Source organism: Girardinichthys multiradiatus, chromosome 3 (assembly GCF_021462225.1).
Source record: "Girardinichthys multiradiatus isolate DD_20200921_A chromosome 3, DD_fGirMul_XY1, whole genome shotgun sequence".
NCBI lineage: Eukaryota > Metazoa > Chordata > Actinopteri > Cyprinodontiformes > Goodeidae > Girardinichthys > Girardinichthys multiradiatus.
The window spans coordinates 11,451,675-11,478,241 of record NC_061796.1 but is presented as its reverse complement, the minus strand read 5'-3'; the positions used below and the strand labels follow the sequence as shown (position 1 = coordinate 11,478,241).

Genomic DNA, 26,567 nt, shown 5'->3' with positions numbered 1-26,567 from the left:
GCACCTTTTAGTTTAGAAGTACGCTTTGATGCTTAAATAGGGATAATCTTCATTCATTTTCAGACAAATTAAAAACTACTACCTCTAGCAAGTATTCTGTTGTGTTACAGATCTTAGGAAAAAAAATTGAATCAGACAAAATCTGAATTTGGAGGTCAGAGTTCAAAGAAAACTGGCAATCTCTATTACCCAGAACCTGCCCCATAGGTCTAAAAAAGATTAAGTTTACCTGTTTACCACTTATTGAAAAAAATAACCTTTTGAAAAATACAAAAACCTAAAAGTAAGTAAACTAACTTAATTCATACAGAACCACTTCCGCAAACACATGAACGAATCTCGTTTTCGCCATCCAGACCTCTGCGGGGGGGATATTTAAAAAACAGAAATCCATTGAACCCAGAGGAAACCACTTATTCCACAGCTAAGAGGAGTGTGTGTGTTTGAGAGAGAGGAAGAGTAAAAGAGAGAGGCAGACTGAGGGAGTATGCCTGGCTGCTTGTCTACCCGCAGTGCACATGGTTAGCATCCAAAGCCCAGTTCAATAGGAACCACACAGTGAGCTCAGTGTGGGCAGGGATGAGAAACTGAGCTCACTGCTGAATTAAACTGAACAGAAACATATGGTGGAGACGAGAGAAGAGGAGAGCAGGGCAGAGCAGAGGAGACCTCTCAATCTCTCCCTATATGCTCCAAAAGTTATCTTTTCTTTCAGCCAGCAAGGCAAATTCCCATCTAATTCACCATACCAAGCATGCTTATATCCCTTTAGTACAGTAAGAGATCAGAATCATCCTGCCACTTGGCTGCTGTGGTAGATTATCTTGGACTGTGATCTAGAGCATCAGTCCAACTGTTTGCTCTAAGCATGCTTAGTCTGTAAGTCCATATGCAAGCCAAGAGTATGTTTGGTGATTTTGTGGTGAAGTGTCCTCAACAAAACACACACACACATCATAAACTCCTGTCATTGTTGGATGCAGCATATAAATACACAAAAATCAAATAAATAGTGAAAAGTGACTATTTACACTCTCTGGCTGGTTTGGTTTTTGGTTTCAGGTTTTTTCCTTATGTTTTTCACTGCTCAAGTTTTGAATCATGCTTCTGTTTATAATTTTTCTGGTCATGTTTTAGTCTTGTTCATGTTTTGTCAAGTTTGGTTTTGGTTGTATATTAGAGTCTCTGTTTTTGCCGCAGCCACGTTTTGTTCTGCCACGTTTTGTTCTGTCTGTCAATTAAGTTTATTCGGTTCACCTGCTCCAAGTTAATCTGTCTCCTTGCTCCACCTGGTTTTCACTCCATATATACACACCTGTTCAGTTAGTCATGGCGGAAACATTTCTCAGATCATGTCTTGTTTTTTGATCATGCCATGCCTGTCTCGCCTGCCCGTTTGTTGTTTTGTTCCTGCCTCCTGCTGTGAGTGAGTTTTTGTTATTAAACCTTTTTCACTTACCATCACGCTGCCTGCTTGTCTGCATTCTGGGGTCCTATATCTCGCAAACCATAACACTGGCAAATGCATTCTTACCTCTTTTTCACATTGTGTCAGGTTACAACCATAAACGTTAATGTTTTTTTTTGGAATTTTATTAGATAGACCAACACAAAGTAGTGTATAATTGTGAATTGGAAGCAAAAGGATACTAGTCTTTTACCTTTTTCTTTTACAAATAAAAATCTGAAAAGTGTGGCATCAGCCCCTTTTTCCTGTGATTCCAGTTGCAGATCTTTTGGGGTATGTCCTATCAGTTCTGCATATCTACAGACAAAAATGTTTGCCCAATCTTCTTTGCAAAAAAAGCCCAAGCTCAGTCAAATAGCACAGGGAGCATTTGTGAACATCCGTTTTCAAGTCTTGCCACATATACTCTAAATTTGACCTAGGTCCAGACTTTACCTTGGTCATTCTAACACCTGAACATACTTTGATCCAAACCCTTCCATAACAGCTCTGGATGTTTTGGAGGGTTTGTGTCCTGGTGGAAGGTAAAAATCTCCCCCAGTCTCAAGTCTTTAGCAGCCTGTACCAGTTTATTTTCCCGGATTGGCCTCTTTAGCTCAACCTTCCATAATGTCTGACCAGCCTATTCGTCCCAGCCAAAATAAGGAATCCCCAACAAGACATGTTGCCACCACCAAGTTTCACAGTACAGATGGTGTGTTCAGGGTGTTCGTGTATTTGTTTTTCACTACACATAGAATTTTGCATATCATGAAGAAAGTTAGACTTTTGGTCTTATCACCACCTCTCAGATGTTTGGTGTGTCCCTTACACATTTGTATAAATTAAATAAATTCAGAAATTTTGCCATTTAGGGTTCCAAGCCGACGGGTGCGGGCGGAGGCCATGCAAGCAATGTGTCAGCATTTCCCCCTGCTTGTGATAGGCTGTGTTTAGTGTAGGGATGAGCTGTCTGCCTCCCAACCTTCAGATTCAAGGTTTGACCCCAGGTGTATCCACCCTCATTATTGTGGATTGTTTGTTTTGCTCACACAAGTATCAGACGCAATGCTGCCAAACAAATTTTTTAATGAAACCCATTACATCTAGGGACATTATAAACATTATAAACAATGCATATTATTGTAGATTTAGACAGAGCTAACTGAGAATATTTAGGACATTTTTAATGCAGCAGCCCTGGTAATTTTTTGATGAAATATGGATTCTGCAGAAAGCTTGCTGTCTGCCGCTCGCGAAAGAAACAGCGCAACCAAAATTACGCTAGTAGCCAAAAGGTGTATTGCATTTGTAGTGTTCAGAACCACTATCTACGGTCGGTATTTTGGTTCGGGGAGATGATGTGGTTCTTCCCCTGTCTCTCAAAGCACTTCATCATGATGGGAGTGAGTGCGACAGGGCAATAATCATTGAGTGAAATAAAAATAAAATGTTGAATTTAGGGCTGTTATGAACAACTATTTCAGTAATCGAGTATTCTATCGATTGTTTTGACAATTAATCGAATAACAATTTTTGTGTTGGTGTAGCAACTTAAGATATATATGAAAGAGAAAATGCAAGAAAAAAATTCAATTTGTTTTTTAAATAAAATGTTATTGCCTCAAATTCAATAGGATTAAAACATCACCTTTATTAAGTGATTAATGCATTTTCAGCTTCAATTACTTGATTTTTTTATGGATATATGTGAGGTTTGAGATTGCAATAAATACAAGCATTTTAGCATTACAAAAGAATCTTAATCTTGTAAATTGTTTTTACAGATTGCAAAACTAAATGTGATCTTTGTAATGTTAGCAATAGGGTAAGTAAATAGGTTTGAGTTTAGAAATTTGGCTACAAAGAACTGAGTTTTGTTGAGTTATTGTAAATAGCAAATGTTTATTCATGTTTTAATTAAGACTATATTATTATTATGGTGGTCCAGTGTTTGCGAACATTTTAATTTGAATATTTGACTGCTTCATGTTCAGTATCTTTCATGGCGGCGCGTCTTTCCCCTTCTTTCTCCATAGCTGCTAATATCCCTTAAGGGCCTTTCAGACAGGACGCGGTTTGCGCTGTGCTTGCCGCTGGGTTTAGTGCATTTGCGCTGCGTGCCACTAAGCCTGTGAGGTCTGAGTGCTTCTGCAACCTAGATCCGACCTGACCCTTTGGAAAATGTGGTCATGTCGGCGTGTGACGTGGTAGTCTGGAAGGGGCAGGGGGTGGAGTTGCTGGGAGGTCCTTGGAAGCCAATCATAACTGCTTACAGTTCTAATTGAAATTTGAGATTGCACTTTATTGTTCTTTTCAACTGGAAAATAAATAAATACAACTGTGGATAAATTGGAGTCTCTTGGTTGCTTCTCTGATAAATGCTGTCATACCTGACCCACTTTGAGAGGATAGCTATGTCATGGTTGGTCTTTTGAGTCTTGAAGAATGGATTGAAAAGGGCATTGTGAGATGTTTAAATCCTTGGATATTGTTTTATAACCTGCTTTAAACATTTCCCAAATGTTATCTCTGACCTGCCAGCTAAGTTGATGTTTGTTCAATGGCCTTCAACAGGACAGCTGTATATGGAGATTAAATTACACACACGTGGGAATTATATATTTTAATAAGGTGAAATCGGATGACATTTGGTTGCAATGAACTTTAGCTAGAAGTTTCAGAGTAAATGGGGAAGAATAAAAATGCACTTCACACTTTTCAGATTTTGTTTTGTAAGAACCATACATAAAGGTCCTTCTCAAAATATTAGCATATTGTGATAAAGTTCATTATTTTCCATAATGTCATGATGAAAATTTAACATTCATATATTTTAGATTCATTGCACACTAAGTGAAATATTTCAGGTCTTTTATTGTCTTAATACGGATGATTTTGGCATACAGCTCATGAAAACCCAAAATTCCTATCTCACAAAATTAGCATATTTCATCCGACCAATAAAAGAAAAGTGTTTTTAATACAAAAAACGTCAACCTTCAAATAATCATGTACAGTTATGCACTCAATACTTGGTCGGGAATACTTTTGCAGAAATGACTGCTTCAATGCGGCGTGGCATGGAGGCAATCAGCCTGTGGCACTGCTGAGGTCTTATGGAGGCCCAGGATGCTTCGATAGCGGCCTTTAGCTCATCCAGAGTGTTGGATCTTGAGTCTCTCAACGTTCTCTTCACAATATCCCACAAATTCTCTATGGGGTTCAGGTCAGGAGAGCTGGCAGGCCAATTGAGCACAGTGATACCATGGTCAGTAAACCATTTACCAGTGGTTTTGGCACTGTGAGCAGGTGCCAGGTCGTGCTGAAAAATGAAATCTTCATCTCCATAAAGCTTTTCAGCAGATGGAAGCATGAAGTACTCCAAAATCTCCTGATAGCTAGCTGCATTGACCCTACCCTTGATAAAACACAGTGGACCAACACCAGCAGCTGACACGGCACCCCAGACCATCACTGACTGTGGGTACTTGACACTGGACTTCTGGCATTTTGGCATTTCCTTCTCCCCAGTCTTCCTCCAGACTCTGGCACCTTGATTTCCGAATGACATGCAGAATTTGCTGTCATCCGAAAAAAGTACTTTGGACCACTGAGCAACAGTCCAGTGCTGCTTCTCTGTAGCCCAGGTCAGGCGCTTCTGCCACTGTTTCTGGTTCAAAAGTGGCTTGACCTGGGGAATGCGGCACCTGTAGCCCATTTTCCTGCACACGCCTGTGCACGGCTCTGGATGTTTCTACTCCAGACTCAGTCCACTGCTTCCGCAGGTCCCCCAAGGTCTGGAATCGGCCCTTCTCCACAATCTTCCTCAGGGTCCGGTCACCTCTTCTCTTTGTGCAGCGTTTTCTGCCACACTTTTTCCTTCCCACAGACTTCCCACTGAGGTGCCTTGATACAGCACTCTGGGAACAGCCTATTCGTTCAGAAATTTCTTTCTGTGTCTTACCCTCTTGCTTGAGGGTGTCAATAGTGGCCTTCTGGACAGCAGTCAGGTCGGCAGTCTTACCCATGATTGGGGTTTTGAGTGATGAACCAGGCTGGGAGCTTTAAAGGCCTCAGGAATCTTTTGCAGGTGTTTAGAGTTAACTCGTTGATTCAGATGATTAGGTTCATAGCTCGTTTAGAGACCCTTTTAATGATATGCTAATTTTGTGAGATAGGAATTTTGGGTTTTCATGAGCTGTATGCCAAAATCATCCGTATTAAGACAATAAAAGACCTGAAATATTTCAGTTAGTGTGCAATGAATCTAAAATATATGAATGTTAAATTTTCATCATTACATTATGGAAAATAATTAACTTTATCACAATATGCTAATATTTTGAGAAGGACCTGTATACCATATATTATTATCTTTCCACTTCACAGTTACACGTTACTTAATGTTTGTCTGTCTCATGACGTCCAAATAAATACAATGATGTTTATGGATGTAACATGACAAAATGTGAAAATGTTCAAGGGTAGTTAATACTTTTACAAGGCACTGGAGTCAACATTAAATGTATGCGTGCCGTCTATGACTGACAGTCGCCGAATAAGTTTGAGACCTGTGATGAGAGGACAAACAAATTCTTCTTTGTGTACATGCTTTCAATTACTCTCTATTAGGGATTTGTTTTTGGCTAGAGGGTTCATCTTGCAGGACAATCAATAACCCAAACCCAAACATGGCCAATATAACACAGCAAATATCCATACAAGCATTAGTTATTTTATTTACCTGTGTGGTGTTCATTATTTTAGAATTCTGCACTTCTTAATTACCAGAAAGACACAAAGGTGATAGACATTAAAACTACAAGAATGCAAGAACTCATGGAGCTCTGAGCAAATGATTCACCTAAAAAATGGGTTCTTCTTAAACCTTGCTGACTAGTCTATTAAAAAATAAATAAAGAACAGGAAATACCCAGCTGAGGTTAGGTCAAGTCCTCTGAAAGGACACACTAGCGACATCAACAAAAAATATGAATCAGAACTTCAGGCAAATGTTTATTTTCTTACTACTACAAAAATAATAAATAAAGAGAAATATATTTAAAGAGATATTAAAATTCTGTTTTCTAAGAAAACACCTTTAATTTCTTGTTGCTGTACACCGAGATTCTTGAGGCAGTTTGATAAATTGACACTTCATTCGAAAGCACCTAAACTGTGTTTGCTGTAATTGAAGAGGAAATAGGAAGAAAAAGTCATAAAAAACCAGCAAGACCTGATTAACTTCAGTTTTCCTGCCTAATTTCAACAGAAACATGCAAAGACAGCAGCGTTGCTCTAAACTGTGATTTGTTGAGCCTTAGGGGTGAAGGCCATGATGTTATGGTTAAAGGCCTGTGCACGGGATTTGTCTGGCATGTCCCAATCATTTCACATTAGCATCCATTCACAATCTGGCAACTGAGAATAATGGGCCAAGCTGCCAATAGGAACCAATCTTCTTTTCATCCCTGGATGGCCTAGTTGGAAAAACATCGGGTCAGAGTCTAGCATGACGGACTCAGAGCTAGATGAGCTACAGTTGGCTCATGATGAAACTGCTGAAGTCCAAAACTGCAAATCCAACATGACATGAATCTGGACAGACAGAATCCATTTTTGCTCCCAGCATGGCAATTCAAATGAAATTATGCCTCTGTATGCCAAGAATGGATTAGTAAAAACATAAATTAAACGTATTATGGAAGATATCCAAAGCATTCAAATATACTTAAGTCCAAAGGAGATTACATTAAAAACAAGGAAACTATAGTCTGAGCATGAGGCCTCCTTTTATTTGAGATAATCTATGTGCATAAACACCAATACAGGCTGCTTAACTGACATGTTTATGACCACAAACAAGAAACCCATGAGAGAATGACTTGATGTATTTATAGTCTGCGTGTCCTCTGGGTATTAGAGGAACACACATGGTAATGGCTGCTAGCTGATGCCATGGAAGAGCTTTAATCTAACAGGATTCAGGGAAAGTTTCATAAAACACAAAATTATTTAAAGTGGGAATCTTTTTTTATATGTTTTAATAAATACACAATCTTTTTTGCAAGAATAAATCCAGTGCACTCAGCAACTTACTTTCCAAATAGCTTTCCCTGACCACACAATGGCCTATAATCAAAGTATATTAAAGTTTATAAATCGTATAGTTACCGAACGTTTAAAACTTGCTCTCACAATGCTTATCTAATTTAAAGGGACATTCCAGAACTCTCTAGATGTGGTTCTGTGAAGTTATTATCATTAATAGTTCCCTTAATGGTATTAGAGTTTTTAGAAAAGTAAATAAATGGTGGAAGGTTAGGACCTAGTCAGATGAACTCATCCCTGTTCAATTCAAAACAACTCAAACTAAAGCTGTTAGAACCTGTTAATGATGTTACAGTTTAATTATTTGTAGATGGTAAATGTTGCTAATGATACAAAATAATACTAATGATTACAGATGGTAGGCGTGCAATTAATTATTATTATTTTTGTTCAGGGCCTTCCGCCTATTCAGGGCAGCCTCTTACTGTGATTAAGAAGAAAAGACAGCTGGGCTGTTTTTGGTTTTTGGTCTGTCTTGTGTTTCTACCACTAAATAACGTTTGTATTTGCAATATGTTGGAAGTCAACTCGGAGAATATTTCTGTGTTTCTTATAAGTAAAATCAAACCTTATGGTTGAAACCAGAAACCTCTCCTTGAGTGCTTTTTATTTCTTAGTGTATTGTGAACCTCCTCCTCATAAACTACTTTGACATTCCCTTTTTTTTAGCTAATTACGATGCAAGAGTAGCCATGACAGAAGCTATTTACACTCATGGGTTACAACAGCGGACATTAAATACTTTCATAATTAAAAACATTCCATTTTGTCAATCAAACAAAGTCTGTGTTGCTCTGCTGAAGTCATGCTTAAAGACTCCAGGGTCTATCAATCCGTCTCATCGGCTGTGACTAGCCAGTCTGCTCTAAGTCCACAAGAGCCTTTCAAATGACAGTGAAGATGGCACGTTTCTTTGCTCTTCGAGAATTTGTTGTTGTTTGGACTTTTTCATGGCGGACAAAGAATCACCTGGGTCAGCTGATCAGGCGGCTGGATAGAGCCGGCAGACTTCACCAACGTAACTTTAGTGCAGTGACAAAGAAAAGTGGTTTCAATGACAGAACTTCAAACAAACTTAAGCATTATTTCCCAAGGATACGAACGCATTCAGATAGAGTTTTGAATTGTTAAAGTCAACTAAAACGGTGGGTATATTTGCCTCACTCCTTTTAGGATTTATTTAATTTTCTATGAATGTCTGACAATATGATGTGTGTCTACTGGTGGTGAGGGACCTACTACTGATAATGACTTTGAAGAATCTGAACAATCGCTTTAGATTCATTTATGAGACGCCAAAGAAATTGTGAGGTAGAACAGAGTTTTACGGGGCTCTATAGTGCAATAGTGCCCGTCCCACACCTGTTGCTCTGTAATGCCCCTCTGCTGGATGAAAGAAGGCTCCTATATTGTTCCTTTGCTGACTAGAAAGACAAATTTCACTGACAGGAAAAAAAGCAAGTTTGCTCAAAGTTATGTAATAAAATTATAAAATGACAACAAATAAATGGTTTAGACAACTATATAAAGACCATAAGAAAAATGTGTTCACAACAACACATATTTTAATAACAACATGAATGACTGTGATGGCAATTACACATATGTATTTAACAGTTATGACAGAACACCATAAAACTGTGGTATTTTCACTTAAGGTTATCATACCATGACAACCTAAAACATGCCAACATCATAAGGACTTTGACCTACCTGAGGTTTGACCAGGGCCATCCAGTTTGGTATCACATTTTGAAAGAGAGCAATCTAAAAAGACACAGAGAGATGTATAATGAGAAACAGAAGGTTTAATGAAGCACATATAAATTGAAGATTGCTATAACCCACTGGAGATGTAGCAAAGCCTGAACAGCATCTAAAGTTGAAGCGGTATTACAGGGTGCATACGGTACAAGCAACCCTTTGATCCAGATATCTGGTTTGTCCCTAACTGAGATTAAACACCATCTTGCATGTTGCACACAGATGCCCATGCCCTCACGCTAAAGTGTAGGGTTTCATGCAGTATAAGTATTTCATAAATGAAAACTTTAAATTACTTGATGTGAAAATGCCTCCTAACCCTATTCAAATCTCACTGCAAATACGTCCTTCACCCAAATTCTTACTTACACAGCCATGCATCATGCATTGAGCAGAAAAAAGAACTCTTTTCTGGGTCAATCAACAACCCAGCACTATCATGGCACAAGATAACACGGAGGAGGGGAAAGAGGGACAAGGGCAGCTTAGTTCTCCACTCTGACTTGTCCTGGCTGCCTTTCTGAAAAGAACAGCCTGGCATATGCTGTTGCCTAGCGAGGATTACAGTAAGCACCTGCTTACACACTGTATGCCTCATTTTATGCAGAGCAGATGAAGTGTTTGGCCCACGAAAAGGTCCCGATAAAGCTCTCAAGGCCTTATCAGTGAAAAGACAGGGCAGAGGAATGGGGTGTAAGCTAAAAACCACTGGCCTGAAGGAAGGAGAGAAGAAAACCTTCATAAAGTATAAGAATTCATTTTTCATTACAAAGAGGTAACATCACATAGCATATGTAGACATTCCACATAAACAGAATAAATGAAAATGACCCCGATGGGCAAAACTTGCTCTAGATCATCTAGACCAGCAACCAGTTAACCAGAAGTAAGCACTCTTACAAGCATTGACAGTAAGATGGGATGTTAACCCTGATCCTTGCCCTATTTTATCCGAAGGAGGAAAGGCCAATGCTGAGTCTAAGGAGCTCTATTTTGCGTGAGACAAATTAGAGCCTCACTCTGTCTTCCAAGCAAGTGGGTCTGATGCAGTACTAGTGTCTTTGCGAGAGAGAGACTACACGGGTCCTGTTGGACCAGCTGGACACAGTTCTTGACAGAAGACCAGCAGTCTCATACATGTATGCAAACATGCACCACAAGCGTAGCAGCAGATAACAGATATAAGTGTGTGTGAGAGTTGCAGGGTTCCTGTGAAGTCTAGAAAAAGTATGGAGTTTAGGCATTTCCAGGTCTGGATAAGTATGGATGTTTTTTCACATCCATCCATCCATCCATTCATCATCCTCTTTGTTTTTGGCAGGTTACTCAATTAAAGACCAATGACTGCAACCGAAAAAACGACTGAGAACTCTGCGTAATGTAGTCTGGAAAAGTGTGGAAGTTTGAGATGAAAATGTGTGGGAACCTTAATATCAGTGATATAGTAAGTCTATGTGAAAATGCAGGCAAGTTTGGACAAGTTCTACATGTCCAGTTGCTGCTAATGTGTCAGAAAAAAAAAACAATCAGTAACTTAAAACTACCTTAGTGTCAAGGCTTTTGTATGAGGTTTTGTATTTGGAATCAAAACATCTGTGTATTCCTGTGGACTAGATATCCTGAGGTGATTACAAATTATAATTACAGAACCACAATAACATAAGAGCATTTCTCTCTTGCTTGGTCCTGACCGTCTTCATTAAACGTTAGATGTGTGGGGAAAAAGGATAGGAAAGACTAAACAATGAGAAAATACGAGTTATACTTGTATTGGAGAATCTTTAGCCTAACTGTGCGTTACCCATGCTCCAGATCTTCTGAATTCTGACGTGTAAGTCGATCTTATCACCACGTCTACTGGTTTTTGCCATGTTTGGGCTGGAATCCCAATGAATGCATAGATGTAAGTTTTTGATTTTCATGAAATATCAAGAGCAGAGTTGGCAGAGCATCTGGCTCTTGATTAGTTTTGGAATTCTGGAGATTTCTGTTCCATAACAGAGGTCTGAACTCAGGTTCCTGCCTGCATTTGATCATTCCTCAACCAGCTATCTGTGATAGAATATGTTTTGCTCAAACTATTCCTCCTTTGACGGAAAAATAGATTTTTTTAAATTAGAGCAGAAATAATAAAAACACGATTCTCAACCGGGGATGAGGGGGTGCTTTTGTAAAACACTGTGACTTAAGGGGGGCCTGCCCTCATGACTTCTTGGCTCCTCTTTCAAAGTCTATTCTTGAAAAAAAGAACCACGAAGCATTGTGGGAGGTGTGTGACTTCAGATCTCAAATCCAGATGTTTTCCTGGTTTAAGCTAAAGGGAAAGAGTAGTGACAGGGGGAGGGGCATCGGTTATAGACCGATGGAAGACTGAGGAAGGAAAAGTCACATTTTGTAAATGAGTACCTCTAAGAAATATATGTTCAGAAGCACTACTGGCTCTGTTTCCCCATTTTATTTACTGTAACAAAGTATTTTATGTCCATATGTAAAAATGTCTCTTTGAAAAGGTTTTTATAAGCATGCAATATCATAGATGTATATGTTGTGGATAAAGATAAAAACTGGGGATCACAAAAAAAGGCCATTGTTGGAATTTTGACCATAAGCTTCGGAAAGACATCAGCTATGTGCGGGAGAAGTGGGGAGAGCAATAGAAATCAATGGAAAGGGAAATGAGAGGTGGGGGTGTGTTGTTTATAGATGGAGGTTGCTGTCTTTTCAGTTGTTGGATTTGCAGGAGACACAGAAAAGACCACCATCGTTTTTATGACCTGCAACACTCCGGTCTCTAACCTCCCTTCATCCATCTATCTATCTATCTATCCATCCATCATCTTTATTTTCATTGCATCCTAGGCCTTATAGGCAACATGTACAGGTCCTTCTCAAAATATTAGCATATTGTGATAAAGTTCATTATTTTCCATAATGTCAGGATGGAAATTTAACATTCATATATTTTAGATTCATTGCACACTAACTGAAATATTTCAGGTCTTTTATTGTCTTAATACGGATGATTGTGGCATACAGCTCATGAAAACCCAAAATTCCTATCTCACAAAATTAGCATATTTCATCCGACCAATAAAAGAAAAGTGTTTTTAATACAAAAAACGTCAACCTTCAAATAATCATGTACAGTTATGCACTCAATACTTGGTCGGGAATCCTTTTGCAGAAATGACTGCTTCAATACGGCGTGGCATGGAGGCAATCAGCCTGTGGCACTGCTGAGGTCTTATGGAGGCCCAGGATGCTTCGATAGCGGCCTTTAGCTCATCCAGAGTGTTGGGTCTAGAGTCTCTCAACGTTCTCTTCACAATATCCCACAGATTCTCTATGGGGTTCAGGTCAGGAGAGCTGGCAGGCCAATTGAGCACAGTGATACCATGGTCAGTAAACCATTTACCAGTGGTTTTGGCACTGTGAGCAGGTGCCAGGTTGTGCTGAAAAATGAAATCTTCATCTCCATAAAGCTTTTCAGCAGATGGAAGCATGAAGTGCTCCAAAATCTCCTGATAGCTAGCTGCATTGACCCTGCCCTTGATAAAACACAGTGGACCAACACCAGCAGCTGACACGGCACCCCAGACCAACACTGACTGTGGGTACTTGACACTGGACTTCTGGCATTTTGGCATTTCCTTCTCCCCAGTCTTCTTCCAGACTCTGGCACCTTGATTTCCGAATGACATGCAGAATTTGCTTTCATCCGAAAAAAGTACTTTGGACCACTGAGCAACAGTCCAGTGCTGCTTCTCTGTAGCCCAGGTCAGGCGCTTCTGCCGCTGTTTCTGGTTCAAAAGTGGCTTGACCTGGGGAATGCGGCACCTGTAGCCCATTTCCTACACACGCCTGTGCACGGTGGCTCTGGATGTTTCTACTCCAGACTCAGTCCACTGCTTCCGCAGGTCCCCCAAGGTCTGGAATCGGCCCTTCTCCACAATCTTCCTCAGGGTCCGGTCACCTCTTCTCGTTGTGCAGCGTTTTCTGCCACACTTTTTCCTTCCCACAGACGTCCCACTGAGGTGCCTTGATACAGCACTCTGGGAACAGCCTATTTGTTCAGAGATTTCTTTCTGTGTCTTACCCTCTTGCTTGAGGGTGTCAATAGTGGCCTTCTGGACAGCAGTCAGGTCGGCAGTCTTACCCATGATTGGGGTTTTGAGTGATGAACCAGGCTGGGAGTTTTAAAGGCCTTAGGAATCTTTAGCAGGTGTTTAGAGTTAACTCGTTGATTCAGATGATTAGGTTCATAGCTCGTTTAGATACCCTTTTAATGATATGCTAATTTTGTGAGATAGGAATTTTGGGTTTTCATGAGCTGTATGCCAAAATCATCCGTATTAAGACAATAAAAGACCTGAAATATTTCAGTTAGTGTGCAATGAATCTAAAATATATGAAGGTTAAATTTTCATCATGACATTATGGAAAATAATTAACTTTATCACAATATGCTAATATTTTGAGAAGGACCTGTATAGGATACAGTGATATATACTGCTGTGCATGTGTCTGCATCCTGTGTATGTGTGTGAAGTCATAAAGTGATCCCATAGGGTACACTCAGCATTCTGCAAATACATTATTAACTTATTGGACTTCCTGATTATCAACTTGAAGTTACTCACAAATATCTCTCAAGTATGTGGAAGAGGACTCAGATGATTTCCTGAACAGGTTTATGTTTATCATTTTACATTTAGGTTATTCAGTGTCCAAAAAATGTATAAATACGACAAGTTCAGTCATATAAAGTGATCTGCGATTTATAACTTTGTAAATTGTACTGATTTACTCAATGAAGAATGTTGTGGGTTTCCAAACTACTCTACAGGCTATTGGATGAAATGAGCATTAGACAAAGGTCTTATATGGCCATGGCACCGTCTTCCTCATATTTTCTGAGTCCCCTACATGGTTCATGGCAAACTTCAAACTCATTATGGCTTTTATTAAAAATAAATGGCAATAATAGCAATTCACAGGTTGTACATAACAGTAAAAGGATGCAATTATTTAGTAAAAGATGGGGTGAGGCTAGCAGAGACACACATTCTTGATCACACATCCGTTGGGCACTGGTGTAGTTTATTGTAATTGAGGGCTTTTAAAAGTGTCTTGAAAAAGTGAAAATGGTTAGAGGTAGGATATGAATAAAATTTTTTCCCTGGCCGAGGACCTGTATTCATTTCTTAGGTCACCAAGTGCAATGCAAAAGGTCAGATGCAGCGGTCAAAAGCATGCTGCCACCAGATTCTACAGCAGTGAAGATGCACTCCCCCCCTCAATCCTATGGATATGTCTGGGTTTAGCAGTAGCATGGAGAGCGGCATTTGCCTGTCTATGATGTGTCAAGTGTAAAATTTGGTAAAAAGGGGACATTCGTTGTCTGACCTCACTAAAGCGCTTCTGACAGAATCATTTAAAATTTCCATAAATGCATCCATTAACCTTTGGATAGTCTTCCCACAAATGGTGAAGCAGTCATTGCTGCAAAGGGTAGCCCAAAGTCCTATTGAGCCCTGTAGATTAGTATTGGACTATTTCTGTCACCAAAATAGAAGACCCTGTAAAATGTTTTGATGGTGTTTAAAATGTGACTTTTATGGAATTAAGAGCACATTATATTTATGCTTCAGGCTGTTATTATTAAGCCTGCAGGAAGTTCTGTGTGGGTTTGCACTGTGTCCATGAATGTAACTGCTCCAGGAAAAAAGCCTTAATATTTTGAGTATTATTTCTGCCATCCAACTAAGTATAAGCAGAACTTCAGCTAAAATGCTGGTAATAAAAAACTTTTGGAGAAGTTGGTAGTAAGAGAAACAAACAACCCAGATTAAAAGTTATCTTACTTTGCGGTAGGCAGCTGGAGGCACTCTACTACTTGTGTTGTTTCTTTCTTCATGGAAAGGCAATCAATCATGGTATTCAATTACTGTTTGAATTGTAATTTAATTTTGAAATTATAATACAAATTTTCATTGTGTAATTATTAGCTGAAAAGCATTTAATCTCTAGTCATTATTCTGGCAGTAAAAAGCTCATTTATCACTTTTTTATTGAACATGGTATTTTTAACATGGTCATTTTTAACTTTTAGCAAAGATGTTGTCGTCCTCTAAACATCTGAAATGTGATGACATAAAGTTCTGTTGGTTGAATTTGTCTTTCTGTTATTTACTAAACTGCGATAGTAAGGTCAAAATGCTTTCCAAAAATCTTAACTGACCAACAGAATACACAGGACTTCACTCAGACATCAAAACAACTTGGTGCTCTCTTTTTGTGGATTTCAGTAAGTGAGAGTTAACAGTGCAAGTGAGACCATGTGGTTCAACAGTGAAGGCAATGCCAGTCAAAGCTTATGATCTTTAACTCTGACCAACTGCCAATTAGGCTGCCCCTAGATCTAACTGTAAGGTTAAAGCCTCAGGAAGAGCAGCACAGCCTACATTTTTACAGGGTGAGCTCCACCCAAGCTTCAGATCTGTAATTTGATGAGTGAAGGCTTGTTTATCCCTCTGAGTATGTTGTGTCCTCTCTTTCTGCATCTCACTCTCCTTTCTAACCTATATTTTGAGTTACTGTGGTAGCTCTATTTCTGTTGTCATTATTCTTATATTTCCCTTCACTAAATCCACTCAATGTATTATCTGTAAGCATTTGTGAATAGATATGTATTATATGCATTATCTTTATACATTTGTTTAAGGCGGCATAGTTCACACCCAGTTGAACTCTTTCATCTCATCAGCAGAATTACACAAGATTTATGCTCGAGTTTGCAAGGTGACATTATAGGTCATTAGACTTCAATCAGTTATGATTGTGCTACAAGAAAATGAGAGCTCACAGCTCGATGATTTGGCTCTCATTACAGCTTATACTGGCACAGGTCATCGGGTTTGCTGTGGGCACAGAGGGACATGGCTCGCTGAGCTGTCAATAATAACGGTGTCATTACACATCTTAATTCTTTCCTCAGTCACTGAACGCACAAGAGTCACATCTTGTTCAACTGGTGTTAATTTAATTGTTGAGTAGTTACTGAGGTTATGTGCTTTCACAATTATGTTCAACACAACTATAAAAAGACAGGCTGCACTGTGTCTGCTTATCCTCTATTATTTTCTCACAAAAGAAAATCTATCATTTACCAGGTAAAAGAAAGTCAACATCAGCATTGACATGCTTAACATAGAAGGATATCTTGAACTTATGCTTAAAAGGTGATCAATTTACACAATAAACAGCCATTCTCTGCAACAACCCTAAGATCCATTAATGCAGATATTTTAAAGTGATGGCATAAGTTGTATGACCAGTGTAGTTATGATTTAGACCAGGGCTCTTATGTAAGATGGTTCAACACTTATTAAATTGTATACCAGCATACATCTGGTAGCTTTTTTGACAATTGAGTTTCAGCATGCAGTTCGGCAAAGTAATGCAATTGCAGGACCAGTAACTTCATTTTCCGAATCACTTTAGAATGTGTATATAAAATAATCATTTTCAAAAGTTCTCTGCTGTGCAAAAGTTATTTTTAGTTTTTCCAGAAGTTCTTAATAGTGCCTAAACATATTTGATCAGGGTTAATTAACAGATATTTTTGCTCTAATGCTGCAAAATGTAATGCAGAATGAATCAAGTTTCACATGAAATGATGTAAACATTTTGTCTATGCAGTACGTACACCAGACCCACTGGTTTTGGTCTAAGTTGAAGGGTGTAGGATCATATGGGACTCATCAAGGTATCAGAATTATTTAAACACTGCAAGCGTTCATATTTCTAGCGATCCCAGTATTGCACCAATTACACAAAACTTTATTCACTTATTCATTTGTTTTCTGAGAAAGGGCAGAATGAAGCCCCTTTCAAATCGTAGTTCCACAATAAGCATGCAAGCATGAGCCCCCACCCCAAATGGATCAGTTTTTCCTTTCATACCATACAAGACAATTTGCCAAAATTATGAACCATGTGAGCTTTTAGGTCATGTTGCAGCAGTTGTGGAATCAAAGGGGCGTGGCTTGCAACTTGCAGCCTAGGGCTGTACTTTGTTATGACCCTCATGCATGCTTTCCAAAGGCATTCAGTGCTTTAAACACAATAAACAATTAATACAATCTGTCTTTTTTATTTCTTACTGACTGTAACTTGTACATGTGTCATCAAACCATTTCTATTAGAACAAAGTAGATTTTTATAGTGTAGATTAAATTAAAGTGCTATACATGCTACTATATCTTGGCCTTTAAAGGCCTAAACTACATCTTATGTACAAACCAACCAATGCCTGTAAGCATGTACACATGACTGACTGAGCATTTAAAAAGCTTAACAAATAAATTAACATATTTTTATCCAAAGCTTTGGGTAATTGGATTTTCCATCTGTTTCCATTCATCAAGGAAATCTGTCTCAAGCATTCCCTTTTCATTAAAATATTTTAAATCCCCAAAAAGATTCTTGCATTGCAAAAATGTTTTACGAGGACAAAAACATGCATTCTGCGCAGACTTCTAAAAACGGAACATCCGATTACCTCTTAACTACAACTTAAAGCCACAAATCCATTACTTAAGCATGAGGAAACACTTTCATTTTTCACAAAACATTCTAAGCAATGACAGCTTTACTACACTGCACTAATATTCCTGGATTGTGTGCTTCTTAACTACAGTATAGCTTTAGTTTTAACAGAGATTGTTATCAAAAATATTGGAAAGCCTACAAATCTTTATCTTGAGATTACTAACAAATAAGAACTGGTCTTTCCACCATTTCTCAAAGCAGATAAGTAATTTTAACATGCATTTTTCTGACAGGAGCCCTTGGAGACAGATCTTAAGATGTAATCTGCCCTACCATATATGGAGTGATGACATATCATATGGAACAGTAGAAAAGGCTGAATGTTTATAAAGCTGCTTATTGGTAAGACAGTAAATAAGAAGTGAGCACTTTTTTATTTTCCCCAAAGACTTGGCTATGCTGGAAAAGGAAATCTGTGTCCAGGCTGTCCCATCACAACAAAATATCTTGTCACATCTGTAGATCGTGGTAATAAAATCAATAACTGTTCTGTCAAAAATTTCCTCCTGCATGTTTACCAAAAATAATTAGCTGCCCCGGTGAATTATTTTATTTCTTTCAGTGTCTGAGCTAAATGATTGAGAAAGTGTTTGACTGTAGCTATCATCTAATTGCTTATCAGTATTTCAGCTTCTCTTAAGACATAAAACTTTTTAACCAATTTGAATAATGAACTGAACTCTATAGCATTGTTTGATAACTAGGATATAAATAGAATGTATTCAATTTTACTTTGACTCGCCTGTATAATTTTATTGAATTGTGTTTTCTTTTTGTAAAATGCCCTGACACAAATTTTTTTTTAACTGGCTCAATATAAATAAACTAAATTTAATTGAATTCCGTTTCCAAGCTACTGGCTCTCAGAGAACAATAATTTATACATATATATATATATATATATATATATATATATCATATCAGCTGAACACTGAATTAAAGTCTTCATTATGCTGAATTTCTTCGTTGTTGAAGAATACTTACTGTATTTTTCATTAATTCATAGTTTGATCCTGCACATGTAACATCATCGTTTTTCGGCAACCGTCAGCAATTTGCTTGGCTGCCTTGCTTTCAGTTTCAAATTTTTTACAACAGGCAGGCTGCCTAGTGGCGCAGCTGTTAGCAGAAGGTCCTGGGTTCAAATCCCAGCTGGAAGTCTTTCTGTATGGAGTTTGCATGTTCTTTCAGTGCATGGGTGGGTTCTCGACAGGTACTCTGACTTCCTTACACAGTCCCAAAACCTGCATGGTAGGTTAACTGATCTCTCTTAATTGCCCTTGTGCGTGAGTGTGTACAAGTTTGTTTGTCCTGTCTGTCTCTGTCTGACACTGTAATGGACTGGTAAACTGTTTAGGCTGCACTCCACATTTTAACCACTGAGCAGCCCCCTGTGATTCTGCATGGATAAGTGGGCATATTCAATAGATTGACTACAAGCCTAAACACAACAGCAGAGAAACATTCTGGAAATATGCCTTTAAATGGAGACCACCAGTTACAACCACCTTACTTTTACACACATTGTCCAGTAGATAACGTTTACATTGTCTGTTTTATGGTAGCCACTGGGTCATTTTGGAATATTTGGCACAATTTAAAAGATAGGACATTAAGTCATGGCATGAGCAACCTGGGAGAGTGACTCAGCAGCTGAGCTGTAATCCACAGCAACAGAGTGGGCTTGAGATGAAGCACCATCTGCTCCCTGAAAATAATCAAGCAGAAAGAAGCATTAAGTCTTCCAAAGAGCCAATGATAATATCATCCATCCAGGTGAGGCAAATTACAGCTTAATCATCCAAACAACTAACTCTAAATCTCACAATCGTATTTGATTATCCAACTAATAAAGAAGTCAGCTTCTCATGTTAATCAGGCTGCTCAGACAGGCAGTCAATCGCTTAAATTATGGTTTGGTACAAGATTCTGCTACATTTTTCATCTTTCCTGAAGAAAGAGGGCAGCTACGTAAAGTGTAAACAGAGCTCCAGAAATAAAACTGCTTGGGATCAACTAGAGCCTTCAGCTGTGTACAAAGATTTCAACATGCAACAAGCTGGTATCTATTAGGGGGAGCATGCTAAAAAGGTTACACGACATGCACCCCACATGGGGTGCATGTATGAACAAATAAACCGGCATATCGTGTTTTGACAGATTGCGTTTGTGAAAACAAATATAGATGGATAATAGAGACATCAGAGGCAAATGACTCATCAATATCTGGCTCTGAGCTGTTCAGGAATTAAAACAGTAAATAAAACACAGGCTGAAAATAATGATCTCTTTATACAACTCAACAATGTGTTCATTGTGAGAGTCATAAACACAATGAAAATCAATAAAGGTTTTTATTTTTCCCACTGAAATGAAGTCTGAACAAAATGGCTAAAGACTTCCTGAACCCCTCATTCTAAACTGTGTTGGACAAACGTAGCTTCCAACACTATTTCTGTGCTGATCATGCGAGCAACTTCTTTTTCCACACTTTCGCTTCATAATAGTTTATTCTAAACTTTTCCTCAGGGCACAACCTATTTCTGTCTTCTTCATGAATACTGTATGAACTGCATTTGCCGCTACAGAAACATCCAAGCAGACCCAACTTCACTTGCAAGCCAACTTTTTGGCAGGGTACAACACAGCTGTAGGAAAATACATGCTGGCAGGTATCCAGTCATCCATAAGAAGGCATTTGAATGCAATCCATTTCTACATTTCTAACTGCTGACTGTCAAGTGGCCGTTTGGGGAGAAACGATGTGGTTTGCTGACTGTTTATAGTGTATGTATATATATATATATATATATATATATCTGAGTGTGAAAGTTGGAGAAATTACTGACAAAGGATTTATCACATCTAGGTGGAAACGAGGAAAAGTTAGCATCCCTGCTTGTCCTCATCCTGAGGGGATGGTGACTGGCAGACCCCAAGGCACCAAGTGTCACAGAGAGAAGCAGCTGAAGGAGCAAAAGACAGCTGGTTGTTTTGGTGTGTGCTGATCCGGACACCTAACCCTAACCTAAACATGCTTTAGGTCCATATGCATCAATAAACAGTGCCTGGCTTAAGTATCCATACCCCATGGAGTCATGTTACAACAACATACTTCAATGTATTTTGCTGAAACATTTTCCTCATTCTGTTCAAAATAGATCAAGCTCAGTTAGATTGGATGGAGACCATCTGAGAACACACATTTTCAGGTTTTGCCACAGACTCTCATTTAGGTTTAAGTCTGGACTTTGAATGAGCCATTCCAATAAATGACCGTATTTTATTTTAAACCACTGTATTTGAGCTCAGCCTATATGTTTAGATAGGTTGTCTGGAAGGTGAACCTCCACCTACTGAAGAAAACCATCCCAACAGAATTATCCTGCCACCACCAAGTCATCAGCATAGTGTGTTCAGGGTAATGTGCAATGTCAGTTTTCTGCCACTCATAGCATTTTGAATGTCTGCCAAAAAGGTTCAGTTTTGCTCTCTTCTGACCGGAGGATCTTAAGCACATGTCTGTTTTTGTCAACAATGGCTCACTCTTTCATTAAGGCCACATTTCAGAAGTCCATGAGGAATAGTTGAGGTGTCAACAGAATCTCAAAATCTGAGCTGTGGACCTCTTTAGCTTCGCAGCTTGGACCACTTGGCTGCTTTTGTAATTGATGCTCTCTTTAATTGGGCTGGTAGTTTATGGATTGCCATTTTTTCATAGGTTTGCAGTTGTGCCATACTCACAACATTTTCAGATGATGGACTGAACGGTGCTTTGTGACATGCTTAAAGCTTTGGATGTTGGTCTAAAACCTGCCCCTGCTATAAACTCCCCCACGATGCGATCCCTGACCTGTCTGCTGTGGTCCTTGGGAACAGCTGTATTACCAGCTGAAAACGCCCAATTACCAATTATGTGTTTTAATTAGAAATATCAGAATAAAGCGGGCTGAATACATATGCATACCAACATTTTCTGCTTGTTAACTATGCACAATTTTTCACTTTACAATTATGTGTTACTCTATGTTGCTCTATCACATGAAACTCCAATAAAATATATTCAAGTCTGTGATGGCAAGAAATACTTCTGCAAGGCCCTGTTTATAGGACTAGGAGTGCAGGCCGCTAGGATCTTCTTAAGGTGATGATGTTTTACCTGCAAGGTGATAAAGTAAGCAGATGATGCTATGATGGCATCATCTGCTATGATGATGCCATCATAGCAGAGAGGTCCAATGCATATAGACGTCCATGGCACCTCATTTCTCTGCACCACTTTTAACAGACATTGAATAAAACCGATTGGCCTACACGCTTTTCCTATATGCATGCATTATGAAGGCTGTTTGATCAGCCTCCATGGGGTTCGTGATGGATGTTACGTCAAAACAATCACCAATGTCGAGCTGTAACCATCCACACCTTGTAACAGATTAAGTCCAACCCAAGATGGGCACACTGTTAATTAGCAGCACGGAATGCTGAGGGTGATTTTCGCGCTGTTGTCATAAAACGCTGCAATATGACACGTCAGTGCTCGACTGGAATGATGTAAATAACTACAAGCCGTGAGCATCGCACCCTGCACCTCACACGCATAGTGTGCCGCGCATCTCGCACATATGTATTTTGTGACATATGGAAATAATAACCTCCAGGACCACCAGGCAATAACACAGAGAGCTTTCCTCAGGCTCTGTCAGAAGCAGACTCGCCCCTTTTTTTCTCCCCTGACTTACCCGATTTGAAAAACGCCGCTATGTCTGCCGCGTCCTTTGCAGCCTCATCTATCCCCTCTCCTGCGCTCATGGCTGCGGTCGCTCGGGCGGAAACGGCGACAGATATCTTCAGACCGTTTTTACTGTTTCAAGTCGCAACTGATCAACGAATGCGAATCCTGGCGACTTTCATTGAAGCCGATACGGTCATATAAAATCCGCTCCCCTCAATGAGCGACAAACCGTCTCCTCCATTTTGGCCGAGAGGGGAAAATCCTGGCGACCGATCGGCGGCGCTCCCGAGTTGGGACGTGAGGCAGAAGAGGAGGGGTGGTGGAGGAAAGGGGGGGCGATAATGAGAGAAGGCGGAGGTAAAAGAGGAGGAGAACAGATGAAGGAGGGCTATTCCGATTCAAGGGGTGGGTGAGGGTGGGATATCCTGGGATTCCGTTTCGGAGGGGGGTTTGGTGCAATGTGCGCCACCCATTTTTTTTATTTTTATGATGTGCGACACAGCGGTGCACGCTGCGGTGCTGATGTGGGCTGCGTGTGTGTCAGGATTCTATGTCTTAACAGCTTAAACGTAGATGTTCAGACAGATGTCATAACATTAACCAGGAATTAGGCGTCCCCTTTTTATATTTAGGATACCTTAACGCAAACGAATTGTTCAAATTCCAGAGGATGCGCTTTTTACATTTCTAATGAGATAGTTAGGTGTTGGAAAACAGTTATACTCATATTGCACACAATTCCGTGTTATCAGTATTATTTTAGCATGACTTAGTCCATAAGCGGGACAAAGTGGCAGTAAAATGAAAGGATGACTTCATTTGCTCTTCATCTCCTACCGATGAAGATGATGCTACAGTATGAGGTCATTTGCCCCACAAACCTAACCCAGTTCTCCCCATGAGCATCAGCTCAGTTCTTTTCGAATAGACGGCACGCTAGTGCCATCTAGGGGTTGGTATGAGAAAATGCACCGAGCCCCACCTAAGGGGATAGTTCGTTTTTTTTTTTTTTTAAGTGAGGTTTAGGGAAATAATAATTAATTGTGTCTCTACTTGAAGCAGTCAGGTGTCGTATGGTCATAGATTTGTAGGTAAACAAACTAAACACCCGCCCCCGTGATTGTTGCCATTATTTTCATTTTCTTGTAAATAGTTTTTATGAAGTATTAGGCCTACTTGCATTTAATGCAAGTAGGCCTAATACTTATATTCCTTTGCATTTAATGCAAAGGAATGTGTTCCAAACACATTCCTTTTTGAAACAGAAATTGGTGTAAAAAGAACAGCAAAAAAATAAAAGAAAAAAATAAAAGAGAAGAAATCGTCACAGCCACCACCTTTTTACTGCTGTGTTGCCTTGGAAACTAACAACACAAGTTCTTGGGGAGTGAAGGCTTCTGCCAAATCTCTGCAATATGAACTAAAGAAACTCTAAAAAACGGACAGAAGTTGGTTGAATGTGTAATATTTTTGGTCTATGAGGAATTTTTGTTAGAAAAAGAGAAATGTCCTTCAGCTCCCGGAACGCTAAAATCAGCTACAGAAGCAGGGCCAGCCAGTCATCTATGTCTGTGGAGACCCTCAAGGAAATGCAGGTTTGGGTTAAAACTTCATACACATAAGTGAGGATATTAACGTGATATTTTATTCTTATCTTTTTTTAAGGTCTTTCAGAAAAATCCCTCGCTCTTAACTGGTTCAAATCTTTTGTCTCCTTCCTTTTTAATGTGCAAAAAACTTTAATGTGTATTTAAAAAGATTACCCATGATGCTAATTTTAAATTAGCTTTGATATTTGTCATTTTTTTTATTTCTTAAAATGACCAGATTTGTTTGACTCTTCACAGTTTCTCATCTAAAGTTTCACAACTCAGTCATCTTGCTAAACATTAACCGAAACTGAAAACAGACCTTTACTTTGTTCTCTGTGGCAAGCTAAGATGGTATGTTCATATAATTTCATATCAATGTCAAAAGTTGTAAAGTTGGATTTTATATTTCTGCTAATACAAGGTATTTAATTTTTATTTTCACATTTGCTTTTCCATGACATTATAGAAAATTAGTGTTGAAATTAAAATCCCAGCATAAAAAAGAGTTTATCAACATCTTTGTATGTTCAGAAATCCTACTTTAGAGTATGGGTTGCAGGCTAAAGGTAATCCCCCAAAATCATTTTACTATTTGTCTATAAATTCCTTGTTTATTCTGTTAGTTCTGTATTTTTGTGATGTTTTATATAATTTATATAATAATTTGTAGAAATTCACAGTCACCTTTGGCACATTTCTAGTTTGTTACTTTCTCTTTATCTCACATAAATTCCTTCACCTATTTCTTTCTTCTCATTTATTTCTTTATTGTCCTTTTTCAAATCCTTTGTCAGGATTCATTCCTCAGTAATGCTTCCCCATCCTTTACACTTCAGTTGTATTTTCTGTTCACTTGGATTCAGTGTTAGTTATTTAGTTTTAAATGTATCTGGTTTTGCTGCATCTTTTCCATCTTCTTTAATTTATAAGACATATCAGACTATTGCTTCTTTATCTGCTGTCAGCTGCTCATGGATATATCTGCTATTTGTTCAGCAGGGCATGTGCAGCTTTAGAAGATGTCAGTGCAGTGTTGCTACTTAATTTTTAACCCCCAGATTTTCTGCAAAGCAGGAATTTTTGACAAAAAGAAAGAATATTGACACAATATTTTGGTCACTGCTAGTCAGCCCTGTGGAACACCTGCAACCAGCAATTATACATGATAAATCTGTAAGCTCAAACAGTAGATCTCTTCCTGCTTAGCAATTTGTATGGCTGCTTCTGTTTTCCTCTTGCATAGAATAAAATAAAAATTTTATTCTAAGAGCCTTCATTTATTTATTTATTATTCATATATGACAGTCTGATCTTTAATTTACCTTTAAAAGACATTTCATTCCATGTTGCAGGTTGATACACAGAAATTGTTAACAATCCTTCCGTAATTTAATGAAAGAAGAAAATATAAAGCAATAGCTGATAAACTTTATTCTCAATCTGCACAATAATATTTAATCCACATAAATACACAGTTCTGCAGGTTAAAAAGTAGAAATTCTGAAATAGTTTTTTTAGATTGGAGCAGATTCTCCACAAAGCTTAAAGTCTACACACTATTACAACTTGTTCGGGTTTAGGTAACTAGATAAAAAAAAAAAAAAGAATGGTTTACTTTTGACTGTGTAGCTCTTTGCATAACGCAGAGCCTACACATTATGTACTCATGAAATCTATGATTTCAAAGCCTTGTCCCTGTTTAATGATAGGAGAGGGGCAGAGATATGAACAGCTCCAGACAGGCAGATCGACAGAGAATTTAAATACAGTTTTACTGTTTCACAAATTAGACCACAAGTTCACAAGTTTTGTTTCATTTAAAATCTTAATTATTTTAATGTGAAAGCCCGACCATAAAAAGCATGTCCACAAACATTTTGCAGGAGAATGTCAAGTAGCTCTCACATTCAAGTGTTGAAAATAGAAACAAACATATAACATTGTATAATCACTCTGTTATGTTTAGGGAAAGTCACCTTTAGTTAAGGAGTTCTTTTCATGCAAGCATTTATACTTGAGCAGATGAGAAATTATTTTGCAATACAGGCTAGTAGTAGGTTAAATATAATGCTCTAAGATATAGAGAGGCATAAAAAAACAGAAAAATGCATAACAATAAACCTATTGTTTACATTAACTACCCAAAGTAGGTTTCTGATTTGAAATGAAAGGTAGGTCTCACTTTGAGCTACATGACAGTCTAGTCAGGTGTATTGCCATTTTTAATGGTATATTACTAGTGTAAGGCTTCAACTGTGTCGGAACACAGTAAAATAATGTATTCAGTGTTCTCAGCTTTATG

General features: G+C 38.6%; 2 protein-coding genes across 8 annotated transcripts in view; one reads left to right on the top strand and one right to left on the bottom strand.

Moving 5' to 3' along the window:
• triob (trio Rho guanine nucleotide exchange factor b) overlaps window positions 1-22,989 on the bottom strand; it is a 140,058-nt gene extending 117,069 nt beyond the window's left edge. For 2 of the 4 annotated variants that reach the window (XM_047360312.1, XM_047360313.1), the window contains exons 1-2: window positions 22,681-22,989; window positions 9,275-9,328 (exon numbers count right to left, since the gene is read on the bottom strand). In XM_047360312.1, coding sequence (XP_047216268.1) covers window positions 9,275-9,328; window positions 22,681-22,750 — 124 coding nt within the window. In that variant the 5' untranslated portion in view covers window positions 22,751-22,989. The remainder of the gene's footprint in view (window positions 1-9,274; window positions 9,329-22,680) is intronic. The other 2 variants (XM_047360309.1, XM_047360310.1) reach the window with 1 other exon arrangement.
• A 1,061-nt stretch (window positions 22,990-24,050) lies between these two features.
• dnah5 (dynein, axonemal, heavy chain 5) overlaps window positions 24,051-26,567 on the top strand; it is a 136,043-nt gene continuing 133,526 nt past the window's right edge. For all 4 annotated transcript variants that reach the window (XM_047360743.1, XM_047360741.1, XM_047360742.1 and 1 more), the window contains exon 1: window positions 24,051-24,268. In XM_047360743.1, the coding sequence (XP_047216699.1) occupies window positions 24,179-24,268 (90 nt within the window). In that variant the 5' untranslated portion in view covers window positions 24,051-24,178. The remainder of the gene's footprint in view (window positions 24,269-26,567) is intronic.